This window comes from Centruroides vittatus, unplaced genomic scaffold, assembly GCF_030686945.1.
Source record: "Centruroides vittatus isolate TY-2023 unplaced genomic scaffold, ASM3068694v2 contig_3088, whole genome shotgun sequence".
Taxonomy (NCBI): Eukaryota; Metazoa; Arthropoda; class Arachnida; order Scorpiones; family Buthidae; genus Centruroides; species Centruroides vittatus.
In genome coordinates, this window is record NW_027121986.1 from 118,782 (window position 1) to 145,736 (window position 26,955).

General features: G+C 28.4%; 1 protein-coding gene across 2 annotated transcripts; it reads left to right on the top strand.

The window, feature by feature from the left end:
- The first annotated feature begins 2,418 nt into the window (after positions 1-2,418).
- Smn (survival motor neuron) lies at positions 2,419-25,967 on the top strand. 2 transcript variants are annotated; one of them, XM_067267821.1, is made up of 8 exons: positions 2,419-2,584; positions 6,831-6,905; positions 9,779-9,886; positions 11,723-11,938; positions 13,434-13,610; positions 15,220-15,291; positions 18,192-18,314; positions 24,994-25,967. In XM_067267821.1, exons 1-8 carry the CDS (start codon positions 2,534-2,536, stop codon positions 25,060-25,062), a joined length of 891 nt encoding a protein of 296 aa, XP_067123922.1. In that variant the 5' UTR covers positions 2,419-2,533; the 3' UTR covers positions 25,063-25,967. The 2 variants fall into 2 exon arrangements, with proteins under 2 accessions (XP_067123922.1, XP_067123923.1); XM_067267822.1 differs by lacking the exon at positions 15,220-15,291.
- The last annotated feature ends 988 nt before the right edge of the window (positions 25,968-26,955 follow it).

Sequence of the window (26,955 nt, forward strand, 5' to 3'; positions counted from 1 at the left end):
GGGGGACGCGTGCAAAAGGGTCCTTAGATTGGTTGCCGAATGATCACCGTGGGAGACTGCAGCAGCGAACGAGATAAATAGAAGGTCCAGGCGTAGAAGGGCATCTTTTTGTTTCCGGATCCTTGGAGGTCAAACGTCGTCCGCTTGAGTGGGACCGGTGTCAAGCACGTGAGAGGATCGGGGAGCCCCGGAGAACAAAGGAGGAGAGGAGCAACAATCCAACTCCATCGGAACTGTATGGAAGATTGACGAACTATAGGGAGTCAATACAGAAGTAGGACAGCCCAAGGTATCATCTTAAACGATTATTTTTTCTCCACGCGGGAAAATTGTCGGTACACTTGAGGTTGGAAGGGAATTTGTATATAAGTTTTCTTTGTTCACCAGTTGGTGTTAGTTACTAATAAACACGTTTTCTGTAAGCCGACTTCTTTCTCCTTTTTTTTGTAGACCGGTAGACCTCGGTCTAACCTCAGGGTCATAACAAAATGCACACCCACAAATAACTTCACATTAATTTAATTCAATTTATATTCAAAGATCGGCAAACGTAATAGCGTAAACAACATCCCAACACGAGCATAATGTTCCATCTTATCTTCCAATTCCATGATTCCAAATATGGAATAGAATTCGCTTCGGTTTTTTTTTTTTTTTTTTTTTGTTCCATTCACTGCTATTTGAAATTTCTTATGAGCTGTGCCTGAAGAAGATCCCGACGGGGTTGAAAAACGTTAGCTGTTGTAGAAACACCTATCACTGAATTATGAAGGGTTTTCGTGGAGGGAAGAATTATAATTCATCCAGTATATAGTAAGAACTATATTTGTTAATCGAAAAATATTGGTAGGTTGCCACTTTCACACACCACACTCTTCCCTTCTGATTCTTCCTCCTCTCTCCACTTTCGTCCAAACTTCTCCCCGAGACACACCCTATAATAAATCTCCCACCCTCGGTTACACACCCTGATTTACACAACTCCTCTCCACCGAGTCGGACCTACCACGTGGCGAAGGGGGCAGGAAAAGACGTAAGGCACACTTATATTGTGAAAACGAAATTGTTGAAGATGTTGAAATTGTTCTCGTCTGCTCTATGCACTTAAAATATGTTTCCCAAAACATTTTTACCGACTGTTTATCCGAGGTAATTTACGTCTCGTCAATGTCTTTATTGTGATATCACTAGTGGCGTAGCTTAGTGGGGGCGGCAGGGGCAGCCCGCTTCGGGCGGCACTTTTAGGGAGCGGCATTTTTTCACAATAAATAATAATAATATCTTGTAAAAATTTGAACCATTTCATTTCATATTTTTGTCGCACCTACGATTCAGACCGATTGAAATGAGCACGGAATTTTTCATTACTTATTCTGTGACGAAAATGGAGAATCCCTTTTCTTTAAATGAATGTATAATAATGACATCTTGCTCATTGTAGCGACTGACAACACCGTCTGTACTGACTTGTAGAGATTCCCCCGTATTTTATTTAAGGGGACGAAATTTTCCTCCGCCCCGGGCGGCTGACATCTACGCTACGCCACTGGATATCACAATAAGAAAGTGAAGTTTGTTTCTATTTGGTTATTCTTTTACGTCTTTTTAAAAATAGTTTACCTCGCATAAATAGTCGGCAAAGAAGTTTTGGAAAACATATTGTGGTATTAACAACTGTTTTTTTAGATATTCATTAAAATTGTCGCGTGCTTACGATAACGTTGAACCCAAAGAAATTATTAATGTTGGAGAGTGGACAGTGTCTAAAAACCTGCCATTCAAGCGAACTTTGGATTTTTGTATCTGTCGTAAATTCATGTTCGTGGAGATGATATTAAGAGTGCTGTTATTGAGCGGAGTTCTTCATTAGTCAAAAAGTGTTTTGTCTGTGATCAAAGTTCCAGCTAACCAGCTCGACCATTAAACATATTTTTTGAAAAGACAGTATGTACAATTCTGCAAGGCCGATGTCTTGATGAAGCCAGAATTTTGAAATTCGATCTATGGACTGACACTTTATGTCGAATTTCTCCATGTAAACTGTATGGGCGGGTTGTCGGTTTTAAGTAAGTCATCCAAAACTGTAACAGCAATCGTATATTCGATTGCTGTTACAGTTTTGGAAGTTTTCGGAACTAATTTGTTTCGGATCCCGTTTCTGTCTGGCCGCCCCATTGTGAGCCTGGCCGAGTCTAGATTAAGGTAATGTGTATTTTAAATTACATTGTTCATAAGTTACTTTTAATACTTAATTATTATACACTATTACTATAATTTCAAATTTACGAATTTTATTATCATTTCAAAATTCGTTTTTTTTTTTTTTTTTTTTTTTGTGCTTTTCTAATTATCAACATTTTGAGCGAATCTCATTTCGGTTGGCAACGTGATTCGATGAAATAAACAAATTTCGTCGAGAGTTTCACAGGTGAAGTAGGCATTAAAAGAACGTAATTTACGAGTAGAATTTTTGAATTACGAAAAAACATTAAAACATTCGATTTTTCTTACCATCAGGAATTAGGAATTGAAGATGTCTTCTCCAAAATATTTTGAAAATGAAATTATTTGGAAAAGAGAAGAGGTATATTTATTGCAAATTAGCTGTTTTAATCATAAGGATGTTTCGGTATTTATCAGTTTTCACAGAATCATTTGCACAATAAAACATGCCATAGTAATTTAACTATGACCAATTATTTGTAATTTCAGAGACAATATTTGTGCTTGTATGAATTTTTAATGTGTATTTTGTTTACAGAGGGTTGACATCTTAATTGATAAACACTAACAAACACAAATGTTATATGTAACAGTGAAACTGTCAGACAAAAATAGAATCTGTGGTTGTACTATAGATTGAATATGGGAATTTCGGGACTTTGAGTATGTATTTGAAATCGGGATTGAGATGGGTTCAACAGTTCCCTACTTTTGGACCGGAGATGAAAAATAAGAAAGTTATAATATTTACGATTTCTTGCCTTTCACAGTACTTTCCATGCCATTTCAGATTTTTCTGCCATCTAGCTGTGACAGTCATCTCCCAGAGGGATAGGTTAGGTTTGTTGGTACTTATGGGTTAACAGAACGCCAGTCGGAATCCGAAGACAGGAAACAGTGGGGATGCACGTTTTCTAAACCTAACCTATTCTAATAAATTACCATAATTATTAGCAACCAAATTATTAGAATAGGTTAGGTTTAGAAAATGTGTGTCCTCATGTGTCCTCACTGTTTCCTTTCTTCTGTATGCTGGAATCAGAGACAAGCCGCCATCTTGGATACCTATGGTAACAATAACCGTAAGGGATAAGCAGTTTTGCAAATTTGTTAAATATTAAAACTATGCCTTTTGTAAATCATTAATTTATTGTTTGATTTAACAATTGTCTTAAATTTTAAAAATGTTATTTGGAAAAATCGCGATTTCTGACTGGCGTCCCGTTAACCCATAAGTACCGGTTTTTGTTGGACAAGTCGTGATAGCGGCGTGTAGTACTAGCCGACCACAAGTGATAGTGAGCATGTCAGTGGCTGAGGGGCTGTAGGCCCCAAGGTTGAGGAGTGCGAGGGTGTGCGAAAAGGACTTCACTCCAACCACAGACAATCAGTATGCTCGTGGATTAACATCTGCCTGTGTCGAAGGTATGTATGGCTGACTTGCCGGACTGCCTGTTAAACACGCAATAGGCTTAGTGGAGAGAGTGACGCAATTCCCAATCATCGCACAATCACCAGAAAAAGTATGATAACTTTCTTATTTTTTGCCTCTGGTCCAAAAGTAGGTTATCGTTGAACTTGTCTCGGTCCCAAAATTGCATAGAGTGCAATCTATAGTATCCCTAAATCTGTTTATGAATTAATCCATTGACGATAATATGGACAACCGGAATTCTTGAATATATGTGTGATCAAGTGGAATCTGGTAGTGAATATATCCAAGTTTGAACATCTACAAGGTCTAATCAAAAAGTATCTAACCTAATGTCAAAGAAAACCTATGTATCTATTTGGTTCAAACAATAGTCCCCTTCCAAATTCACATACTACTCCCAGCAATGTTTCTACTATTGGAAGCATTTTTAAAACTCATTTATTGGGATCTCCATCAAGCACTTTGTTGCATTAATCTTGATCTTCTCTGTGTCCTGAAATCTCTTTCCTTTGAGTTGCATCTTGAGTTTGGGAAAGAACTGGAGAGTAAGGAGACTACTGAACCTGTGCACTATGTGTTTTTCAAAGAATGTCTGGATGAGATACAATTCGTGGCTGGCACATTGTTATGATGAATGAACTAGTCACAACACAGAATTGTGATCTCTTGCACTTTACAGCATCTCATAGGTGACGTAAAATAGTCAGATTTCCTTTGTCACAGTTCATCCATGAGGGACGTATTCATCATATACTATATCTTGGTGGTCAAAAAATTATTCAAAAAAACGGTTAACATGATGATTGTATTTTTGGACTCGGACCTTGAAATATTGAGAAATGAAAAAAATTTAGGAGGTAATTTCTATATGTATGGATTAGTTTGTGTGGGGGGGACACAATTTTCTTCACCCTCTTTGAAGCTTAATAAATCCTATCCTTTTTATCAAAAATTTCTGAAATTTTGCAGGGATGTTTCTTTGTTAGGGAGATTGATGCTATTAAATTTTGGTGATTAAAGATAGGGGTGATGAGATAAAGGGGGTCATGTATATCGCCAGTCTGACTTGCAACAAATCAACTTGATAAATCTAAGGTTTATCAAGTTGATTTGTTAGGCTAGGAATTGAACCTACAGTTCCATGAACAGCATTTTTAGATTTAGTCAACAGCATAAACTTTTTCTAATTAAAAATATCTGCTTGATAGTCAGGTTAAGTGATGATGATATAGGTTTAGTTAGGTTAGGTTATTTTAGGCTCAATAGGTTAGATTGGCTTTAATAATCTAACATAATGACTACTATGTTACACTATGCTATGTTATATTACCTTGATATTGAAATAAAATTGAATATACAAGTACAGTAGAGTATCGATTATCCGACTTAATTGGGGACTGGTCGGATAACCGAAAAGTATGAAAAAATACATTATTAGTATAGTGTATTATCTGGTTTAAATACTAGCTTCCCTTTCATGGTCGAGCCAGTGCTGCCAGCTAAAACATGCAAAAATTTAACAAAAATAAAAAATAATATTAAAGTAGCCAAGACATAACCAAATATTGTAACGCCACATCACTAGCGGACATTTGAATTTGCCGACTAGAACGCGGTCAGATAATCGATGCTCTACGGTAATTAATTATTTTCTTACAATTCCTGCATAAGAAGTTTTTTACAGTAGTTCCTTCAAAAACTTCTTAACAGGGTTCTACTATATATTCTCTGTATTTAAATTATTAATGTTAAGCCATTTTGATCTATCTGTTGAAATGAGTATACAATTTCTACTTTGTGTAAATATTCAAGTACATTTCTGGAAATAAAAATGAATTACAATGAGAATTTTATTTATTAATATTTTCAATTTTTTTTCAGTGTTAAGAATTTGATCTCATACATAAAATATTATGTATGAGATCAAATTCATATTTTTCAAAAATTCTATATTAATATAATATTTTGATAACTTTTGACATTTTTACAAAATCATTAAAATTTAATGTCTTATTATATATTTTAATTATTATTAAATATTTACTGTAAAAACTAAAATTCAAAATTATCTTAATATTTGCAAGCTAAATCTAAATTCTGTCTATTATAACAGATTAAAAGACTATGAGAATTTCTTAAATAAAATAACTAATTGCTTCAAGAACTGAAGTGTATATAAAAGAGTAATATAATTAAGGCATATATATATATATATATATATATATGCCTTAATTATATTACTCTTTTCATATAATGTTTAAGAACAATTTGTTTATTTAAAAGTATTTAATATTATTGATTGAAAGTTTATCAGGTCTCAAAAATTTTAGTAATGACAAAAGTGATATTGACAAGTCAATTAGATTATGAGAATGATGAATCTAGTTTTAATTGTATAAATATTTGTTTTATAAAATTGAACTAAACTAATTTAAATTACTAATTTTTTGATATAATTCTAAAATTCATAAAACGATTTTTCAGATTATGATGTCGATAAAAAAAATTTGAATATAACTGATATCATTTGTCAATAAATGACATGTTGCATATTCCACATTATGAAAAAGAATAGTTCAATTCTCTCAACATCCCATTGAATGTTTAGAACCAATTGATTTACATTATTAATACAATACTTATAAATAAAACAAGCTATAACATTGTCACAATGCCAGACTGCAATTTTTTTGTCACAATGCTCTCAATTTATTAGTGTCCTGCTCCTGTACATCATACTTTTCCTATTAAAAATAAAAGTAATGTCAGTCATCTACCTAACTTCATTTAGAAGAAAATATCTGAATTGAAATAATGTGTATATATTCTAATGTAATTCCTATATAGTTAATTGGGACCTCCTTCCCCTAAGCTTTCCATATCTGGTCTCAACTCATCTATGTAACTCTGTTTCTGAGATTAAGGAAAGACTGCCAGATGCCAGTGGAAATTTATATGTCTGCAATTTTTGAAAATTGCAGCCCAACAATATGATAAATGATAGTCAAATTATTTATTAAGACTAATAAGTTTCAAAGAATTACTATGAAATCCAATATTATGAAATGTGTATTTTCTGATGATAAATCATCATATACATTAAACTTAATTTAGTTTTGTCTTTATGATTAAAAACTTCTGGAAAAATAATACTTTTATTTTAAATTTCCAGAATGATGATCATAGTGACATGTGGGATGATACTGCATTAATTGAAGCATACGATAGAGCTGTCAGCCATGTCAAAGTAAGAGGATTTGTATTATTGAATTTTCTTTTAATGTAAGTTATTTTAGAATATAAAAGTAATAAATAACACTGCAATAAAATTTTGTTAATATTTTTAATGAAATTACAAATTCTCCAAGTTTATATACAGAGAATAAACATATTATTTTAAAAATCATATATGAGGTAAGACTTTTTGTTTGATTCATACAGAATGAAAATAAAATGTTTTCATAATAGTATCAGATTAAATTAATATTATTTTTCTTCTTTATTAATATTTCTTTTACACTTTCAAAATTTAAATTTTCTTACTTTAAACTATTTTTATATATAAGAAATGCTTCCTGATAATGAAAATCTAAAAATATAAATAAATTGTATGAACTGTAATTGTAAAATATAGTAATAGCTCTATGAATTTTCAAATTATAATCTGCTATAGATGATGACCGCTGAATATATATTTTCCTTTTAATTAAAGACGAAAACAGTAATGAATTGTTTGTACAAAATTATAGATATGTTAATAAATAAATAATAATGTTTGAGATACCTAATATTGTTGTTTAATGAAGGTATCGGAGATTTTTTTTTTGGCATAACTAGGAACCTGAAAAATAATTTTGATATTACATGGTCAAAAAATTGAGCATACCTAGAGCTACTTTTAAAACATTTAAATCTATGTTTATTAATAGATGTCTGGTAGCTTTTTATCAAAATTGAACTATTTGGGTTGTAATTTGAAAAAATTGTAGACCTATAAATTCCCACTGTCGTCCATCCGTCTGTCTTTCTTTAATCTTGAATGGAGTTAGATACATGAAAGATGAGACTAGATATGTAAACTTTAGGGGCAGGAGGCCTTGATTAACTATATACAAACTTTTAATGAAAACCTTCAATTCAAAAATTTTCCCCTGTAAAGTGTTATGTAAATCACTGGCATGATTCTATTGTTAATGGAAAAGTATGATATACAGGGGCAAGCCACTTCTAATTTGAGGTGGAGAGTATACATTTTAAATTAAAAATATGATTAAAAATTGCAGCCCGGCATCATGACAATGTCACAATAAGTAATTGCTCATTTTATTTTAAGCTTCTTGTCTAGTTTAAAATGTATTGATGAGCTCTGTGATAGCTTCTTTATCTCTAGACTTTTCACACTCTCATCAGACACAAGACCAGCCTAAATATATCAATTTATTTTAATACTATGCATTTTGGACTTAATCTTTCCTTGACTTTTTTTAAAAATTTCTGCAAAATTGACATATTTACACTAAATCATACAAAGGAATTTTTGACATTTGGCAATAATTGTTTACAATTTTATCCATTAAGTTTCAATTTAAAGTGTTGAAACCGTGTTTAGAACAATGCAAGACACAACTAAAACTACGACGTAATACACGTCACAATCTCGCCAACAGTTAAAATTACAACATATGAAAAAACTTAAAATAGTAAAGTAATACACACCACTACTAAATTAAGACCATCCCCCTCCTTTTTTTTCCTTATATTTGTACGGTTTCAACACTTTTAATTGAATACTTAATGGATAGAATTGTAAACGATTATTGCCAAATTTCGAAAATTTCTTTGTATGATTTGGAGTTGTAACTATGTCAATTTTGCAGAAAATTTGTAAAAAAAGTTGGAGGGACCGTAAATCAAATTCATACTATTAAAATTGATATATTGAAACTGGTCTTGTGTCTGATGAGAGTGTGATAAATCTAGAAATAAAGAAGCTATCATCGAGTTCACTGATGCATTTTAAATTCTTTATTTCACAACTATTTTTGGAAATAAGAATAGAAAGAAATGTGCTTTAAATTTTGATTAATCAAGTTTTCTGTTGCAAATTTTTTATCAGGATAATCCATAAATAAAGGATTATTTCACATTTTAATATATTTGGTATTTATTAATTACAATTTTTGAAAATAAACTTAATTTTTTATATACTATACTATGTCGTAATTTTGGAATTTAAAGTTTTTCAAATATAATGATTATATAACTTATGTAGTTTTTAATTAATTAATTAAAAAAGAGAAAATAAAAGGGTTTAAGATTTAAACCAATAACGATTGCATACAAAATAAATTGCTTTATTTAATCAATGAGAAATTATTAATGTAATTGAATATGAGTTGTTATATAATTTGGTAAATTCTGCAATAATTACTAATGTAATTAATGTAAATGTTTTTGGTTTTTTTTTTTTTTTTTTTTTTTTGCTTTTGAGTGTTATTCTATTTATTCTAAAATTTTGAGAAGCTAATAATTATAAAATTAGTTTTTATTAATATTTAAAAGCAGAAAGTTTATCAGTACAATTAAATGATTATTATTTTAAAAGATTTTTTTGAATTATAGACATTAATATTTTAAAATTTTCTAAAATTTACATATGATTTTTCATACAGGCATTCCTTGACTTTAGGACATTTTTTTCAAAAATATGTACAAAAGTCAAACAATAGATTCGTATATTGTAAAGCATTTTTTTTCAGAACTAAAAAGAAAGGTTAAGGTAGGAAGTTTCTCTTATAAAGATAGAAAAGTTTTAACTTTTTTACAGAGAATATGATGCATAAAAAATTATTTTAAATGTTAAAATCATCAATTAAACAGAAAGACATGCAATAAAAATTTTTGTTATTAAAGCTGAAAGAAAGTGCCATTACATGATAGCTAAAAGTTTGTTTGTCAACTGAAAACGTGTAAAAGTCCAAATTTGACATACAAAAAGTGATGTAGATATAAAGTATCAAGGTATAATGTACAAAAGGACAAATTGTCTGAAAATTAAGGAATGCTTGTAAATATTTTTCATAATTATTAATAATTTTTTAAAAATATTTTCTCACATAGGAACAAATTGCAAAAAGGAACAAAGTTGTATCTGACAGTGATGGTAAAGCTAGTGTAACAAGTAGTCACAAGAGAAAGAAACGCGGAAGATCAAAGAATAAAACAACAGTATGCTTTCACTATATATAATTTGATTTGTTTACTTACAAATTAATGTAAAGTTTTTCAAAAAGGCAAAATAAAATGTTTATAAGCTGATTATATGTTATGTGCAAAGTATAATAAAACTATTGTTTATAATAATATAATAACTATTTTAAAATAGCTCATATTATAATTATAATCCTAAATTATATTACAATTTTTAATTATAGAATTAATATATATCCTTTTTGGTATGACTATATAACCAAAATTTCGATAGCAAACTAGGTTGAGGGTATAGAATGCATATGAAATATCTATTTTTAGTGGAATTTTTTAAAATATTACTTTAGGATTAAACTTGTTTATTACCTTCTGATATGCCAGGTTTTCTTAAATGCTTTTGAATCTGCATCACTTGCTATTAATTTAGCTGGATATTTGTGATTTTCAGACCACACTTAAAATAGTTTGTTATTTATGACTTTGGTGCCATTTCTGAAATAACTCAATTAATTAATTTCTGAAATTAACTCGAAAGAGAACAAAAATGATCAAAAAACATGTCCTTGAATTTGAATTTTCTAAACATTCTATCTGTGTGATAGCCTTATGCCAGCAAATAATAGGAGGTACTGTACATAACTATTGCACACACTACACTACTCAAGTCTTTACTTTATGTATTGCTCCTTGCTTGTTCTGTTTTTCTCCTATTATTTACTGGCATAAGGATATTGCACAAATAGAACTTTTTGAAAATTGATATTCAAGGATATGTTCTGAATATTTTTTTGTTGTTTGAAGTTGTAACTGAAGAAACCCAGTTGTATTGGGTGAAAGTACTCTTAAGAAGTGTGTTTGTATTTCTCTCAACAAGAAGAAATGAAGTTTGTTTAATGTTGCCATAACTTTTGGTTAGTTCACTCATTGATGTATTCATACAATTTGATTAGTGACACACTAGTAGTAGTTGAATATTATATTTGTAATTAATTAATTATACAATTAAAAACTTTTATGTCAGTGCTGAGTTTATAGAGAAAATTTGTTTAACTCCATACATACTGTTTATTTTTATTATTTTTGTCGTAACCATATTTTCTGGAGATTTATATAAATATCTTTAAAATTAAGACATTTTTTGAAAAAGCATATCTTTTTAATACTATATTAAAAAGATATGACTTTTATTAACTTATTAATTTTAATGTGGCTGTCATAATCAAATATGAAAAAACTCAGTGTCCATGTGGTATCAATATAGCAAAATTTATGTTGAAACTTCAATTGTTTAGTAATTTAAATAATTGATACAAATATATAAAATAGATACGAAATACATTAATTTAAAGTGAAGCAATTTGAGACAAATTATTTCATTCTTCTATATACTTTGTTATAATTTTATATTTTATTTAATTGTTAATTTTCTTCATATTCTCATAAAGAGATATATGCACATGTTGTGTTATCATGTTAACTACTAAGAATGAAAAAGACTTAGTCAATGGAATCTTAATAATCTGTTGTTTATTTTTTCTTAACAAAATACAGAGAATGCTAATAATTTAAAATTATTCTATTTAATTAAAACTAATTTAAAAAATAAACTAATAAAATGTAATTGAAATAAATTATCTTCAAATTACTGATTAAAAAGTTCTTTATTTTTATATTTCCAGTACAGAAATTTATAATATTTATTAATTTGAATATTAAGTGAATTATATGTACATTAGTAATAACGTGTATCATATAACAATAACAATATCATCATATGATAATAATCATACCTTTTAGTTTTTTGGGAGAAAAATTACATGTAAATCGTTTAATACAGTCAATTTTTTAATTTAGTGGAAAGTTGGAGATTACTGCCAAGCTATTTATTCAGAAGATGGTCTTCCATATGAAGCTGTTATTAAGCACATAAACAATGGAATCTGTACAGTTCAATTCCTTGGATATAAAAATGAAGAGAATATAAAAATAGAAAATATTTGCCATTCAAAAGGAAAAGAAGCTAGAATTCAACAAAATATAGCAGCACAGAAATATAATGCTAATTATGAGGTTAATAATTATTATTTTCTTTATATTAATTTGCTGATTTTTCTATATTTTTGTTATTTGTAACACTTATAATTAAATTATTATTTAATTTTTCTTTCTCCAATAAATTTGGTTATGAATATGAAACAAAAATTTTTCTATAGATTACATTGGATGTAACTAAGAGAAAAACAAATCAACTGCATTAATTCCTTAAAAGATGTTGTTTCAAATTGTCTGAAAGTTTGTTTTTGATGATGTAGGTTTTTATTCTAAACTTGCCAAATCAGGCGAGTGAATAAGTGTATTCTTTAATTTCAGTATTAATATAATGATAAAACAATAAAATATAAAAAATATAAGCATGTATAAAAATAAACAAATATATTTGTGTATTGTGAAGAAAAGTATTCATAATACACAAATAGATTTTCTTCAGATTTTATGAAGAGTTTTAAACTCAAGGCTCTTGAATGCAAATAATAACTGATTAGGTTTTAATAAAGTAATTATAAATAAATTTGTAAATAAATTCAATAGAATCTTTGCTAGAATAACAAATGCACAGTGTAATAAGCAATATAAGTCAAACTTAAAATTAATTAGAGTGCAGCTAACTTTGACTCAAATAATTTAGATAAAATTAAGCTAATAAATTAATAATTTTATGAATTTGATGATTTAGGTAAACATGTTGTCATTTCATTATTGAATGGATTACATTATGTAAATCTAATCTTTTTTCCTTAACATGACTACTGGTAACTAAATTTTCTGAAATTTAATTTTGTGTTCTAATACTTTCATTTGTGTAATTGATATGCCAAAAAAATTAGCTTCACAGAAAACATCTTTTAAATATTGTGGAATTTAAGGTCAAGGCTTTTACTTACATGTTGTTTATTTATTCTAGATTTAAATAAATATTATATATATTATATATATATATATATATACATTTTTTTAACTTTGTTTTTTCTGACTTATGAGATAAAAATTATATTCAACTGCATGAGATTTTTTCATAAACTTGTAGTTAATTTTTTGAGATTATCTTATGAAAATTAAATGATTTTTCCTTTTTTTCACATTTATGTTCAATCTTAAGTTTCAGAATTACCCACAATATTTGTTGAAGAAAGTAATATGGATAGGGTTTGATTTTTGTACTTTTGTATTAAATAAAACTTTAATCTTGATATTAATTTTCCAATTGTAATTATTTCAATAATATAAAAAAAGAATATAATTAAAATTAATTAAAATTAATTTTTTTCTATATTCCATTGCAAAAAGTAAAAAATAAAGAATTAGTTGTTATAATTGCAGTTATAAATACTTTTTCATTATTATGTTTGCATATTTAAGTATTAAAATCTTGAGAAAGCCATTTTAAAAGTATAAAGTATTAATGTTGTTTGAAATAAAAATATAATGTGTATTTTGTTTTCATTTTAACATAGAATGTATTGTATATAAATAAATAGATAAGTTATTTTATGAAATATATTTTTAGCATTCAGATGAAATGAATTGCAATTATTATGCAGAAGATACAAGTTCATCTGTAGGAACAAATCATAAACACTCACATGGATACAAGAATCAAAATGGAAAAAATCATTTTTTAACACATCAGTATCCATTTCATACCTCTGGACAGTCATCATATTCAGGACCTGATCAATGTCATGTAAGGTTTTATCATTATAAAATCAATGTATATGTTGTTTTAATATATCATAACACTTCGTTAGAATTATAATAAAAGCTGTTGAACATTCAGATGCTGAAAGTCTTTGTTTTTTATATAATAATAGTGGGAATATTTGAAGAAAATGCATAAAATGCAAGCTGTTAAACTAATTATATGTTTATTTAATAAATTCTGTCAGGTTTCCAAAAGTTCAAATTAACTTTATTGTATTACAGTTATTCATGTTACATCTGGGGTTTGTATAAACACTATAACATTACAATTCTTTTAATTTTCAAAACAAGTTAACCCATACATAACTAATTTAATTAATTTATATAATGTTAACTGTTTTTATTTTAATTATTAACAGAAACTGCATATTCTGTTATTGTCAGTTGGAGTTTTAATAATTACACAATATCTTACTAATAATAATAATCATATAATATCTTCAATTTTCTCTTCAACATATGCATTTTGGGTTGACAAAAAATTTCAACTTCTCTTCAGTGAGTTTGTACTTGTTTTTTATAAAGAACAACTAAAAACATGTACAGATTCACTGAAGAGAGGTTGAGGTTTTACATCAACCCAAAATGCATATGTAGAAGAGAAAATTGAATAATAAATTTGTTGTTAAACCAATGGATATTTGTTTGGCTGTTTGAAATACTACACCTGATGATAAAAGGATTATAGAGTTAAATCTCATAAGAATACAGCTACCCTATAATAAAGGAAAATTCCATTATTTTAATGTTTTTGTTGTTGTTCAGTAAAATCAATAACTTTTTAAACAAACTTAATGGTAAGCAAAAATGATTATTTTTCGTATGATTTGATAAATTTTAACATAGCAAACTTTAGTTAATTTTAATAACAGTTTTTTTGGTCCATAGTATCAGAAATAATTGAGTGTTTTGAATATAAGTGAATCAAAACTTGCAAATTATTATAAAATTACTTCTCAAATATAGCATTGACAAAATTTACTTGTTAATTTTATATATATATGTTATATTTTCTGCCACAAGTTTAAATATACCAGTTTTTCTTGATGATGAATGACCAAATTGGATAAGATAGGATTACATTGTTACACCAATGAGGATCTTAAAAGTTTATATTTTGAATTTAGGAAGTTTGAATATATAGAAAAAGTGTAATAGTTAAAATTAATAATATGGTTTGAAATGCATAATCTTCTTTCACTAGTTTATCCTACAATGATATAACCAATATAAATATACTCAAAATAATTTGAGTGACATGTTAACAAACAAAAGAAAATTTTATATTGAATGCTATTAAGTGGATATTACATGAAATGTAAAATAAAAATAATTTAACAATAACTAAATAGAAAATTATAAATGTATAATAGACCATATTAAATATTTTCAGGCGAAACTATGATTGCAACAATATATGTGATTAGTGTGCAAAGTCTTTATGAGCACAGTTTTTGTGTGTTTATTCAGAAATTAACTTTTAAAATGATTATAGTGTTAGAAAAATTGTTGAATATTATTTTAATTTGTAGATAATGTGTTTTATGAAATGTATCAAATTATATCAATTTATTAATAATAAATGTTTTCAGACATTTGTACCATCTTCAAATATGCCTCCAGTACCTCCATTTTCTTGTCATCATAAAAGAAACTGCATGCAGGTTAGTTTTTTGGATAAACATTATAATTTTATTAAAGTAATAAATTCAGTTAAAATGAACAATTAATTAAAAGATATAAACCATAAATTTCCAAAACTTGTAGCTGTAATACTACATAATAACCATAATAAAAAATAGATAAAATATTGAAAAGGTTCATTTTTTTTTAATATCATTTCAGGAATATTCTATTTTATCATTTTTCATTAATCATTTTTTTCCAGCATACATTAGAATTGTTACTCCAAATGTTAAAAATATTTTCTTTCATTAAAACAGCATCACAGTATTAAATAAATTTTTCTTTATTATATCTAAATGTAATGAAAACTGACATAGATATTACGTCAGATTGTTTTTATAGTAATATTTAATTCATTATACAGATTTTTAATTCTCCTCATATGAATTACATATCTGAATAAAATGTTATTTATTCATCTGTATATTATGATTTCAAGAAAATATTTTTACATTACTGTGATTCTGAACAAAGTGATATAAAGACATGCAAAAATCTTTTTTTTTAACATTTTCTATAATTGAAGATACTCAAAATAATAACAACAAAATAAATCTGATGATTTGTTTTTAACAAATCTCATTATTCCTGATATTTCTTGATTACTTTGTTATAAAATAACACAAAATATATATACTTTTATTACTAAACACTCAAGTATATATATACCTTTTACATCATCTTGCAAAAAATAATTAAGGAACTATCAATAATAATGAGATATGTTGAAAGTCAACTTTTGCATAAATATTTTAATCTATATTTAGAATTTTTTAATATAGATATTTTAGTTCTGCAGCTTAAACTTTTCCTGAACTTTTTCATCTTTTATAAGGTCATGCATTGTGTAAATCAGGATCCTAATTTCCTGTTTTTCCAAAACTAGATCTTATTCAACAAGCTTTTTAAAAATTTAAATAACAATAAAAGAGCCATTCTTTTTAAATCAGCACTAAATTAATTATACTTGACTAGTATTTTCAATTTAACAAGGAAACATCCAAGCTTTGACAGCATGGCTTTTGCTGAAATTTTATTAGATTTTATTACATCTCTCCCAATAATACACAATAGTGTTACTCATGCCAACAAGAAAGTAGTTTATGAGAAATTGTTGTTTAAATTTTTATTTGTGCATTATATACACCAGTTTCTGTAAACCACTTGCAATGAGTGGCATGGCTGAGTAAGTAAGGCACTGAATTAAAAACCTTGATGTCATGATTCAATTCTGCTTTTTTTTCAAGTTTTTTCTTGTAATTTTTTCTGATGTGGGCAGTCCAGTGAATTATTAGAAGATACATTTAGCCAAAAAATACTGCTATGTAATTATCATGATCATCTACATATTTTAAACCTTTAAGTATAGGATACTTACTTTCCTTTGACAATGTTAAAGCATCTGTATTGTTGCAAAGATGTTACTTCTATCAAATGTGCTTGGTGTCAATTGGTACTTTGTTTCAAATGTTTTTTTCAATAATTATCATCAAAATACAAATAAAGAACTGTGAACAACACTCCAAGAGTGACAACTAATGTAATTGTGAAATCATGTAATTTTATGTAATACACAAATTTGTTATTTTGTTATGTAGCCTAATTTTGAAATAATTTTTTTTCATTGAAAATACTTTCCTATGGCATAATTTAGGAATATGTGGATGATATTAATATTTGCAATATAGTATTTGTGGACCAAATGTATTTTCTAATGATTCGTTGGATTGCACACTAAATGAAAAATTGTGGGAAAAACTTTGAAAAAACCATAATTGAATTTACAATATTGAGCTTTTCACCTTGTGTTTTACTTATTTATCCATGCCACTTGTTGCCGAGTTCTATAAGCCATGAGTAACATATAGCATTTAGTATATGACACTCACAGAAAAGTTTTAGTGAAGTTTTAGTGATTTCTTGTAAAATACTGCTCATTGGTATAATTTATATTACTTTGTATTTTGGGAGGAGTGTACTAAATCTATAAAAATTTCAGCAAAATTCAGGATGCCAAAGCTGCAGAGATTCCTGTTTGTAAGTACAAATCATTTCTTTTAGCTGACAACAATACAAAACTTTATGCTACTTAATCATTGTTTGAATTTTTGGAACAGATTTTTTTTATGAATGAAGGGGTGATTGACAATGATCAATTTTTTATGATAATTTTTTATATCAGTCATCTTCAAAGTCATCGTGGCTATTTTAAGCTCTCAACTATTCAAATAACATAAGTGAAAAAACATTATCATTATATACAGGGTGGGCCAACGAAAACGAAACGGCAGAGTGTTCATGTTCGTCCAAGCAAATCGCTCGGACAGGTCGATTTTATTCTCGAGGGGACATCTTATGCAATAAAGTTTTTGCGAATCTGAATATTAACTAAACAAACATTTTTTTTCGAAATAAATGTTTGTTTAGTTAATACAAAATAAATGAGTTTTTAAAAGTTTTTGTCTTCTGTTGTATTCAGAATCGCAAAAACTTTATTGCAAAAGATGTCCCCTCGAGTATAAAATCGACCTGTCCGAGCGATTTGCTTGGACGAACACGAACACTCCGCCGTTTCGTTTTCGTTGGCCCACCCTGTATACTGAATTTTAATTAATTTAAATCAATTGTTTTAATCACATTTAGCTAAAATTAATAGTTTAATAATAGTTATGCTAATAAAGTATATATTAGATGATGTATTTTTAAATAAATTTGTCACAAAATGATTTTTAAAATATATAAATTTTTCAGAATCTTTTATAATTGATGTAAGAGAAGAATAACTTAAAATGTTTATTATACTATAATATTAATCATACATATTTTATTTCATATAAATTTTGTAATATTTATTTTTTAATTATTGAAATTTTTAAAGACAATACCTCCAATGCCTCCTCCTCCATTTCCCATTGAAGATAGTATTGTAAATGAAGATGAAGCTCTAGCATCTATGTTGATGTCATGGTATATGAGTGGGTATCATACAGGCTATTATCAGGTAATATTTTTCATTATTGATTAATAAAAATATAGTTTTTATAATTAAATAGTTTGATTTTAAAAAAGTATTTTTTATCTGTAAATATATTATAGGGTTATTATATTGAGAATGGCTTTTTACTTTAGCTTTTTGTTTATATTTTATTGTCATCAGAAATTTGGAAACATTTTTCTTCTCAATAGAATGCTGTTTTCTGAAATTTTATACTTATTATTTCAACTTTAATCTTTTAATCATATACAATGGATACATAATATTTTGTTCATAATGCACATTGTAATTTATTTTTTAAAATATCAAAGATAGAAACGGCAACTTTTAAGTGGTTGATGCAGACTGTTGATCTCGGGGAAACTAGCTTATTATATAACATTCTAGTATAGAGATTTGGTTATATATAGTAGGTAAATAGAGAAATAACACCTCTAAAACAATCTCTTACTCCAGTTCTCTCATATACATTACCCTGAATGTGTACTCTGCTGTTCTTCTAAATTTGTGTACTTTTGTTGATAAAAGTGTTTAATATAATGTCCCAAATTGATTAAATATCCTTATTATTAAGAATTTGACAAATGAATGTGAAAAAGGAAAGCTTTATGTATTAAGGAGAAGCTTGAAATAATAAAACATTGCAACTTTACAGTCTTGCAGACTATAAAGTTTTGAATACTTTGCCATAAAGCTGTTTTCCATAAGCTTTGTTATTTTTATTGTACAGAATTTCATAATATAATTTTTAGGAATACTTATATTGTTTACAGGAGAAACAGCTACACTTTCCACCTAGAATCAGAAGCAGTGCAATAATTGATGAATTTGATCATTTTAACTACTATCAATGCTGAAAATGTTGTACTTTAGTCCTATTTCTCAGAAAAATCAGTTACATTTAAGACAAAAAGAATGACAGACACCAAAAATTTCAATAAATAAAATAGGAAAAAATTGTCTGTTAGTGTTACTTTAATGACAGAACAAGACGGCTGGATGGCCGAGCAGTGAAGGTGGCAGCCTACCACTCTGGGGGACCTGGGATCAAAACCAGACAGATCGAAAAATCCCCAGGAATTTTTGGGGGGTAATCCGTCTGGATATGTCGGGCCTCATCCCTCACCACTTCGGCCACCCCATTGTGGGCTTGCTTTTTAAAGAAGTCCTCTTAGTGCCTACAGGGCAGAAAGAGTTACAAAAAAAAGTGACAGAACAAGAATAAATGCACAATATAACTAAAACTTACAAGCACTTTCATTAAAATAAATTTAATATCTTCAAGTATACAACTAGATATAACTAGGCGTGAGTACAAGTGTTTTAAAATGTTAATAAAACATTATGATGATACATTATTATAAGAGAATTTATTTATTAACAAATTGTTATATAAGCTAGCTATTCTAAAATATTTTAATGTTTTCTCTATCTTCCTGCAAAAACTCTACTGAAAATAAGAACTGAACACTAAAGTAAGAAGAATATTATTGATTGAATTTGAGTGCATTGTAAAGTACTATTTTTAGTAGCTTAGGAGACCGACTATAATTGCGGTCGGTAAAACTTCCGTTAACCTAACGGGTACTTTACGCGGATTCGAGATTAGTTTGCCAGGCCTGGGCTTTTAAGCGTGCACCGAAAAATTAGTAATAATAACGATAAATATCAAGTCAGATCAAAAGTTCAAATATATTTAATTAGCAACTAGAACGTACTACGTACAAATGTCAATAATCCAAACAAAATTTATTAACGAAAATCAGCAAGTCAACCCGACAATAAACTCAGCTACTTAGCTTAACTTAATATTAATTCCCCTTTGAAATTCGACAATCAAATACTTAGAAACTATGAACAAAATCTCTTACTAATTAAACGTCTATCCGTCACCTCACTGTACGAAGAAACTATTTCCTCAATCCTTTCGATATCATCAAATCGTCAATCAAACTCCTCTTTAACACCTTGGATCGTCCAATTATCAATCTGGACTCCTATCAGAAAATACTTCGCTTTCGAATCTACTTCGCTCTCACAGTCGCCTCGATTTGGAATTCACCTCGCTTTCTTCGGTTAACGTACGGGTTTTATACTGTGAGGTGACGTCACACTTGAGCTGGGTTACTTCCCTTATTTACATACTTAGTTGCTAACATTAACTTTCTTTTCTGGCAGCTTTAAGTTTCCGACAAAGCTTATAAACCGTTTACAAAATATTTATCATAATTTTCTGGGATGTTTAAGACGGTTTATCAAGTATTTCTCTACTAGTGATTGTGGGGACTCCCCCCTCCATTTTTTTTTCTGCGGACTGTTACTTCCGCCGGGCAGCGCAAGTGCGCAAGATGTTTCCTATGGCGCTTATTTCTCCGTGAGTTGTTTTATCTTCATTTTTTCATTACTAACAAGAGAGTGGTGGGGAACCTTCGTCCTAAATAAACATAAACCCCAAACAAAAGATAATAAAACGGAAATAATAATAAAATAAAAATAATGTTCGGACTCAGTTCCTTACAGCATGAAATTCAAAAGACATGTTTTGAAAAGAATATTTTTCAATGTTAAATGTTAAACATGTTTTTAATCTATTATATGAAACAGTTTATAAAATAATTAGAATAATTATATCCTTTTATATTTATCACCAATAATTTTTTTAAAAATCCTACATTATGGAAAATATTTTAACACTAGTAAACATAATTATTAAATGAATTTTATATGATTAATATAGCTACAGATACTGAAAAATATGGTTATATAAATTAAAGTTTAGATTTATTATTATATTATACCTGGGAGGATATTCAAAATGTTTATATGATAAAATTACTGAAAACTTTTTATAGTTTGGTTAGATACTAAAATTGGTAAGAAGTAATTTTTATGTGAGTTTATATCAGTTATACAAAGAAACATTATATATCAGAAACAGTAAATTTTGAATATATGATGATGATAACTTACATAATATATTAATTATGAATCATTCATTAGCTGAAGCTCAAAAAATTGTAGAAAACCAATATCTTTATATTACTATATAAATTTAATAGTGAAGAGTACTTTTGGTCAAAATACTTGTCAATATTAGATATATGTATATATATATATATATATATATATACAGTAGAGCATCGATTATCCGACTTAACTGAAAAGTCGAATAACCGAAAAGTATGAAAAAATACATTATTAGTATAGTGTATTAGGCCTGGTTTAAATACTAGCCTCCCTTTCATGGTCGAGCCAGTGCTGCAAGCTAAAACATGCAAAAATTTAACAAAAATAATAATAAAGTAGCCAAGACATAACCAAATATTGTAGTGCCACATCACTAGCGGACATTTGAATTTGCCGACTAGAACGTGGTCGGTTAATAGGGGGTCAGATAATCGATGCTCTACTGTATATATATGTATATATATAGCAGTAAAACCTTGTTAAGTTTAACTTTAAATGGTGTAAAAATCCTGACTTTGAGTAGTTTTGAGTCAGTGAGTTTGATATCTAACTTTCTCAAAATTTTCTGTGACTGTAAATTCCCTGTTATCAAGCTGTTTCTCAGGAATCAGTTCACAGAATGATTACAAACTTGTATACAATTTACAGTGCATTTGAACATATTATCGAGACACCTCCCTTATGTCTCAATCAGAATGCTGATCACATACTGTATCAGTAAAAGGATGTAAGGTTGTAATAGTGTGGTATTCTGTTATCTTAATTGTCTATATTCACACAGAATATAAGAGAAAATGGCCATCATAGATCTAACAAAGGATAGAAGGTACTGTACATGGGAAAATTGGTGTGTTAAAAGTATCTACAATTTTGTCTTTACTATATTACATGGAAAATCCTACATGCCATGCCCTGAACCTGTTGGCAGCTTCTAATTATTATAATTTTGAGTTAACACAGTTTGAAAATTAACAAGGTTTTACTGCATATGCATTAAAAGAGGATGGTAGTCTGAAATGTTTTGGAACATGAGTCTAGGGTACTAGATTGGCCTGTCCTTTCATGTTTGAATGAGATAGCAGTTTATGCATTGTTTTAATGGTAAAGGATCTGATGATGATCTAGACCAGGGATGAGCAAAACGCGGCCCTCGGGCCGCTTGCGGCCCGTTAAACATGTTTATGCGGCCCGCCAAGCATTTCTAAAATTGAATTTATTTTATCGACTTTCTCCCATCAATATAATGTTATAAAATTAATTATAATAAAATGGTAGTACATACTAAACCGAAACAATTTTTTGTGACGAGTTACTCACTTGTCGGCGACTTGTTTAAACATGCAATACGAACGTGCCGCTTCTGTGCTTGTTTGTGTTTGCTTTTGTCACACAATCAGTCAGACTGGTAAGCTGTTAACTAGCAATTTTAGCAATTCTTGTGTTTCTTGAAAGGCGTGAGTGCAATATTATTGTCAAAAAGGTAATATTAGAGTTTTTTTATTCAAAATTAAGTTTTCCTACAAATTTTTTTAACTTTTCAAATTTTTAATCCATAATAGCATGTCGGAAAAGCAAACAAAAGAAACGGAAGGTTGCGGATGAGCACAGGCATTTTGAAGAAAAGTGGAAATTTGATTATTTTTTTCACTTTCGTCAAAGATAAAGCTGTATGCTTAATACGCTCAGAGACTGTATTGACATTAAAAGAATATAACATAAAAAGGCATTACGATACAAAACATGAACAACAATATAAAAACTTAACAGGACAACTCCGGATAGATAAGTTTAATCAAATGGAGAAAAACTTGGGAAACCAACAGGCTATTTTTAAAAATCAAGCTATTTTATCAAATATGGCAGTAAAGGCTAGTTTTGTTGTCAGTCAAATACTGGCAAAAAAACAAAAAATGAAACCCTTTGAGGATGGAAAGATGATAAAAGAATGTCTGACTGCTGTTGCAGAAATAGCATTTCCTGATAAAATAAATATTATTTCAAACATTAGTTTATCAAGATTCACCATTGCAAGGAGAATTGAAGACTTGTCTGAGAACATAGCAACAACGCTTCGTGAACGCATTGCAAAATTCGAATACTGTTCTTTGGCACTTGATGAGAGTTGCGATATTAGCGATACAGCACAACTGGCTATATTTTTATGTGGTATTGACACCAAATTTAATATTACTAAAGAATTGTGTTCACTGATTCCAGTGCAAGGGACTACAACCGGCAAAGACCTGTACAATGAACTAAAGTCTGTGTTGGAAAATTTTTCAATTTCATTAGAAAAGATTATTGGTATATCGACAGATGGAGCAAGGGCAATGTCAAGCATGGAGGTAGGAATATCGGGAAGGCTATTTCAAGACATTAAGAAGGTCACAGGAAGGGAAATATTCGTTAACCACTGCATCATTCACCAGGAAAATTTGTGTGCGAAAAGATTGAGTTTGCCAAATGTCACAGTACCAATAATTAAACTGATCAATTTTATAAAGTCGCGCGCGTTAAATCCCCGTGAATTTAAAGAATTCCTGAAAGATTTAGAAACTGAATATGGCGACGTGGTTTTTAATACCGAAGTACGTTGGCTTAGTAGAGGTGCTATGCTAAAAAGAGTATACAACTTAAAAAGCGAAATACAATTGTTCTTGGATATGAAGGGATATGAGGGATATGCCTTTCCTCATTTTGGTAATAAAGAATGGATGTGCGATTTTGGGTTTCTTATCGACAAGACTCAGCATCTCAATGATCTTAATGTGGAACTTCAAGGCAAAGGACAGTTTATTCACAATTTGTATGATAAAATTCAGGGCTTTGAGGGCAAATTAAAATTGTTGAAACAGCATCTTTTGCAGAATAATGTGTCTCACTTTCCACATTTAGAAAAATGTTACTACTTCTCAAAAATACGCACAATATATAGACATTTTAATCAACGAATTTCAATTACGATTCCAAATGTTCAAAGCTGAGAAGACAGCGGTTTCCATGAAAATGTTTTCCTCGCCATTTAATATCGATGTGGATACAGTTCCCGAAGACTTTCAAATGGAAGTGATTGACATGCAGAATAATACCGATTTAAAAAATGTATTTTTCTCAGTAAACATCGAAAATTTTTATAAATCTTATGTGACCCCCGAGAAATTTCCGCTTTTGAAGAAAAATGCAAAGCAAATGATGTCTCTGTTCGGAAGTATGTATGTTTGCGAACAATTATTTTCAACCATGAAATTAATCAAAAATGACCACCGATCAAGACTGAGTGATGCACGATTAGAAAGCTGCGTACGTGTAGCTACCTCATCAATTCCGGCTGATATTGATCAGCTTGTATCGAAAAAACAGTGCCAAATTTCTCATTAAAAATTTCAAGTAAATTCGTTTTTCTGTTCTTTTCTTGTTTGTTTTTATTTTGCATTAAAATTTGTATATGAAATCTTTACTTTTTTTTAAATTTTATATTTTTTCATTCTAATGTTTATTATAAATAAAGTTTTGTAAATTATTAATAAGTGTTACTTTATGTGCGGCCCGCCAAAAAATTTTAAAATTCAAATTGGCCCGTTGATTAAAAAGGTTGCTCACCCCTGATCTAGACTAAACCAAAATTATTAAATTATATAAAAATATTCAGTAAATATTTTGTTTATATTTTAAAACTTTTAATTTATGTAATTAATACATAATATTTATTTTATTTCAGGGACTTCGTCAATCTCAAATTAATCCATGCTCATCTAAATTAAACAAAAACTGTTCTTGTATTCATTAACATCATTCATTTCAATAATCCTCAACAAATTTTTCATTAAAATAAAAAAATTTTGAATCATTGTGAAATATAAATGTCTTAACAACATACAGAATAAGAAATAATAATTAAAAATTTATTTTATCACTGAGGCAAATTTTTTTGAAAACCAAATTATTTCTATTTTACTACCATAAGAAAAAGAGAGGAGAAAACAAGAAGTGAAATTAAATTCTGAGCTTTGGAACATTTAAAACTAAAACTTTTCTTATTTGATTATAGTACTGTTATTTTAAGAAACAGAACATTTTTTTGTAAATATTTTTGTTTTAATAATTAGAAGAGAAAAAAAAATAACTAATTACACTTATAGTTGTATTTTTCAGTTCAGGAAAATTGCCTATATTGATTAGATTGTAAAATGAATAGTCTGGTTTTATTTGATTTTGTAGTTGCATTGAGTTTCAATGTAAAAAATGACAAGTCTGACTAAATGCTAGCACAAATGTCAGCAATTTGCTATTTAAGGGAAAATTCTCCACCAATTTGATATGTTGTGCGCCCATCTTCCCACTTAAAACTTGGAGTTGAACTCAAGATGGCTGCCATATTAGTGACATGGCCTAACAAGTTTTCCCTTCTCCCATATCATGTCAGGACATCAGATTACTGTTTACTGATCTGTTTTTGTCTTATAAGGATGTTTCCACACTTTTGGACTAGCCTGCATTTCTGACAAAAATTTATACAAACCCATGTGTACCAAATGAGAATTGGATATAATAAGAAAAAAGTCAAAAAAAGATTCATTTAAAATTTTTAATCTTAAAAAGAGAAACCCAAAAATTTTGTTATAATTAAAATATTTTGTTTTATCATCATTCATTCTGTATATGTTCAAGAATAAATTTTTATTTTCTTCTTTGCATATGTACAATATTTTTTCAAATTAAATTAGTTATCAAAATATTTACATTTTAGGATATATAACTAGAAGTACAGGAAATTCAAATTTTAAAATAAAAATAAATTTTGAAGTATAACCAAAAGTTATTAGCGAGGCTGAGGCCGAAGAAATTTTATTAGTGAGGTTGAAGCTGAAGTTTTAAACACGAAAACGTGTATGTCAGATGTTCAATTCCACTTTCTTGTAAGTGTAGAAGTTTGACAATGGTGTTTGGAAAATCAGTGGAATCATGCTCGACATTCCAAACGCCATTGTCAAACTTCTACACTTAAGGAAAATGGTGCTGAAAGTCCAACATACACATTTTCATGTTTAAAACTTCAGCTTCAACCTCACTAATAAAATTTCTGTAAATAATATGAAAAAAATTATCATCATCTTCATCTGTCAATTATTTTAATTTCTACATCAAATAGCATCTGAAATTTTTTTATAATCATTGTTTTAAGTCTCTGTAAAAATATAAGTTTATTTTAAAATACTTTAAATATCTTGAAATTGCTTAAACATGGCATTAATAGAAGTTAGTTGAATTTCAGTTATGATAAAATCTTAAGTAGAATATGAATATAAATCTATAATAGATTCTTATAAATATTTTTAAAAATTTACTCAATAAAAGGAATAATTAAATTTATGAATTAATTATACAGATTACACTCATTTATGTAAATTCAATTCATGCAATATATGCTCACACTAATATACCTAATGATACACACTTGTAACTATTGTTCATTTTCTTTTTAAGTCAGCAAAAAAAATTTTATTTTTAGCTTAAATTTTGAAATCAAAGGTTTTGTTTATCAAGAACCATTGGCATACTATGGGCTATGCCCAAATGTCTTTTCTCATGATTGATATCACTAAAACTTCATGACATAATGCTTTATAAATTCCTTCTTAATCATATAAAAAAAATCTTTCCATTGACCCTCACTGTTACT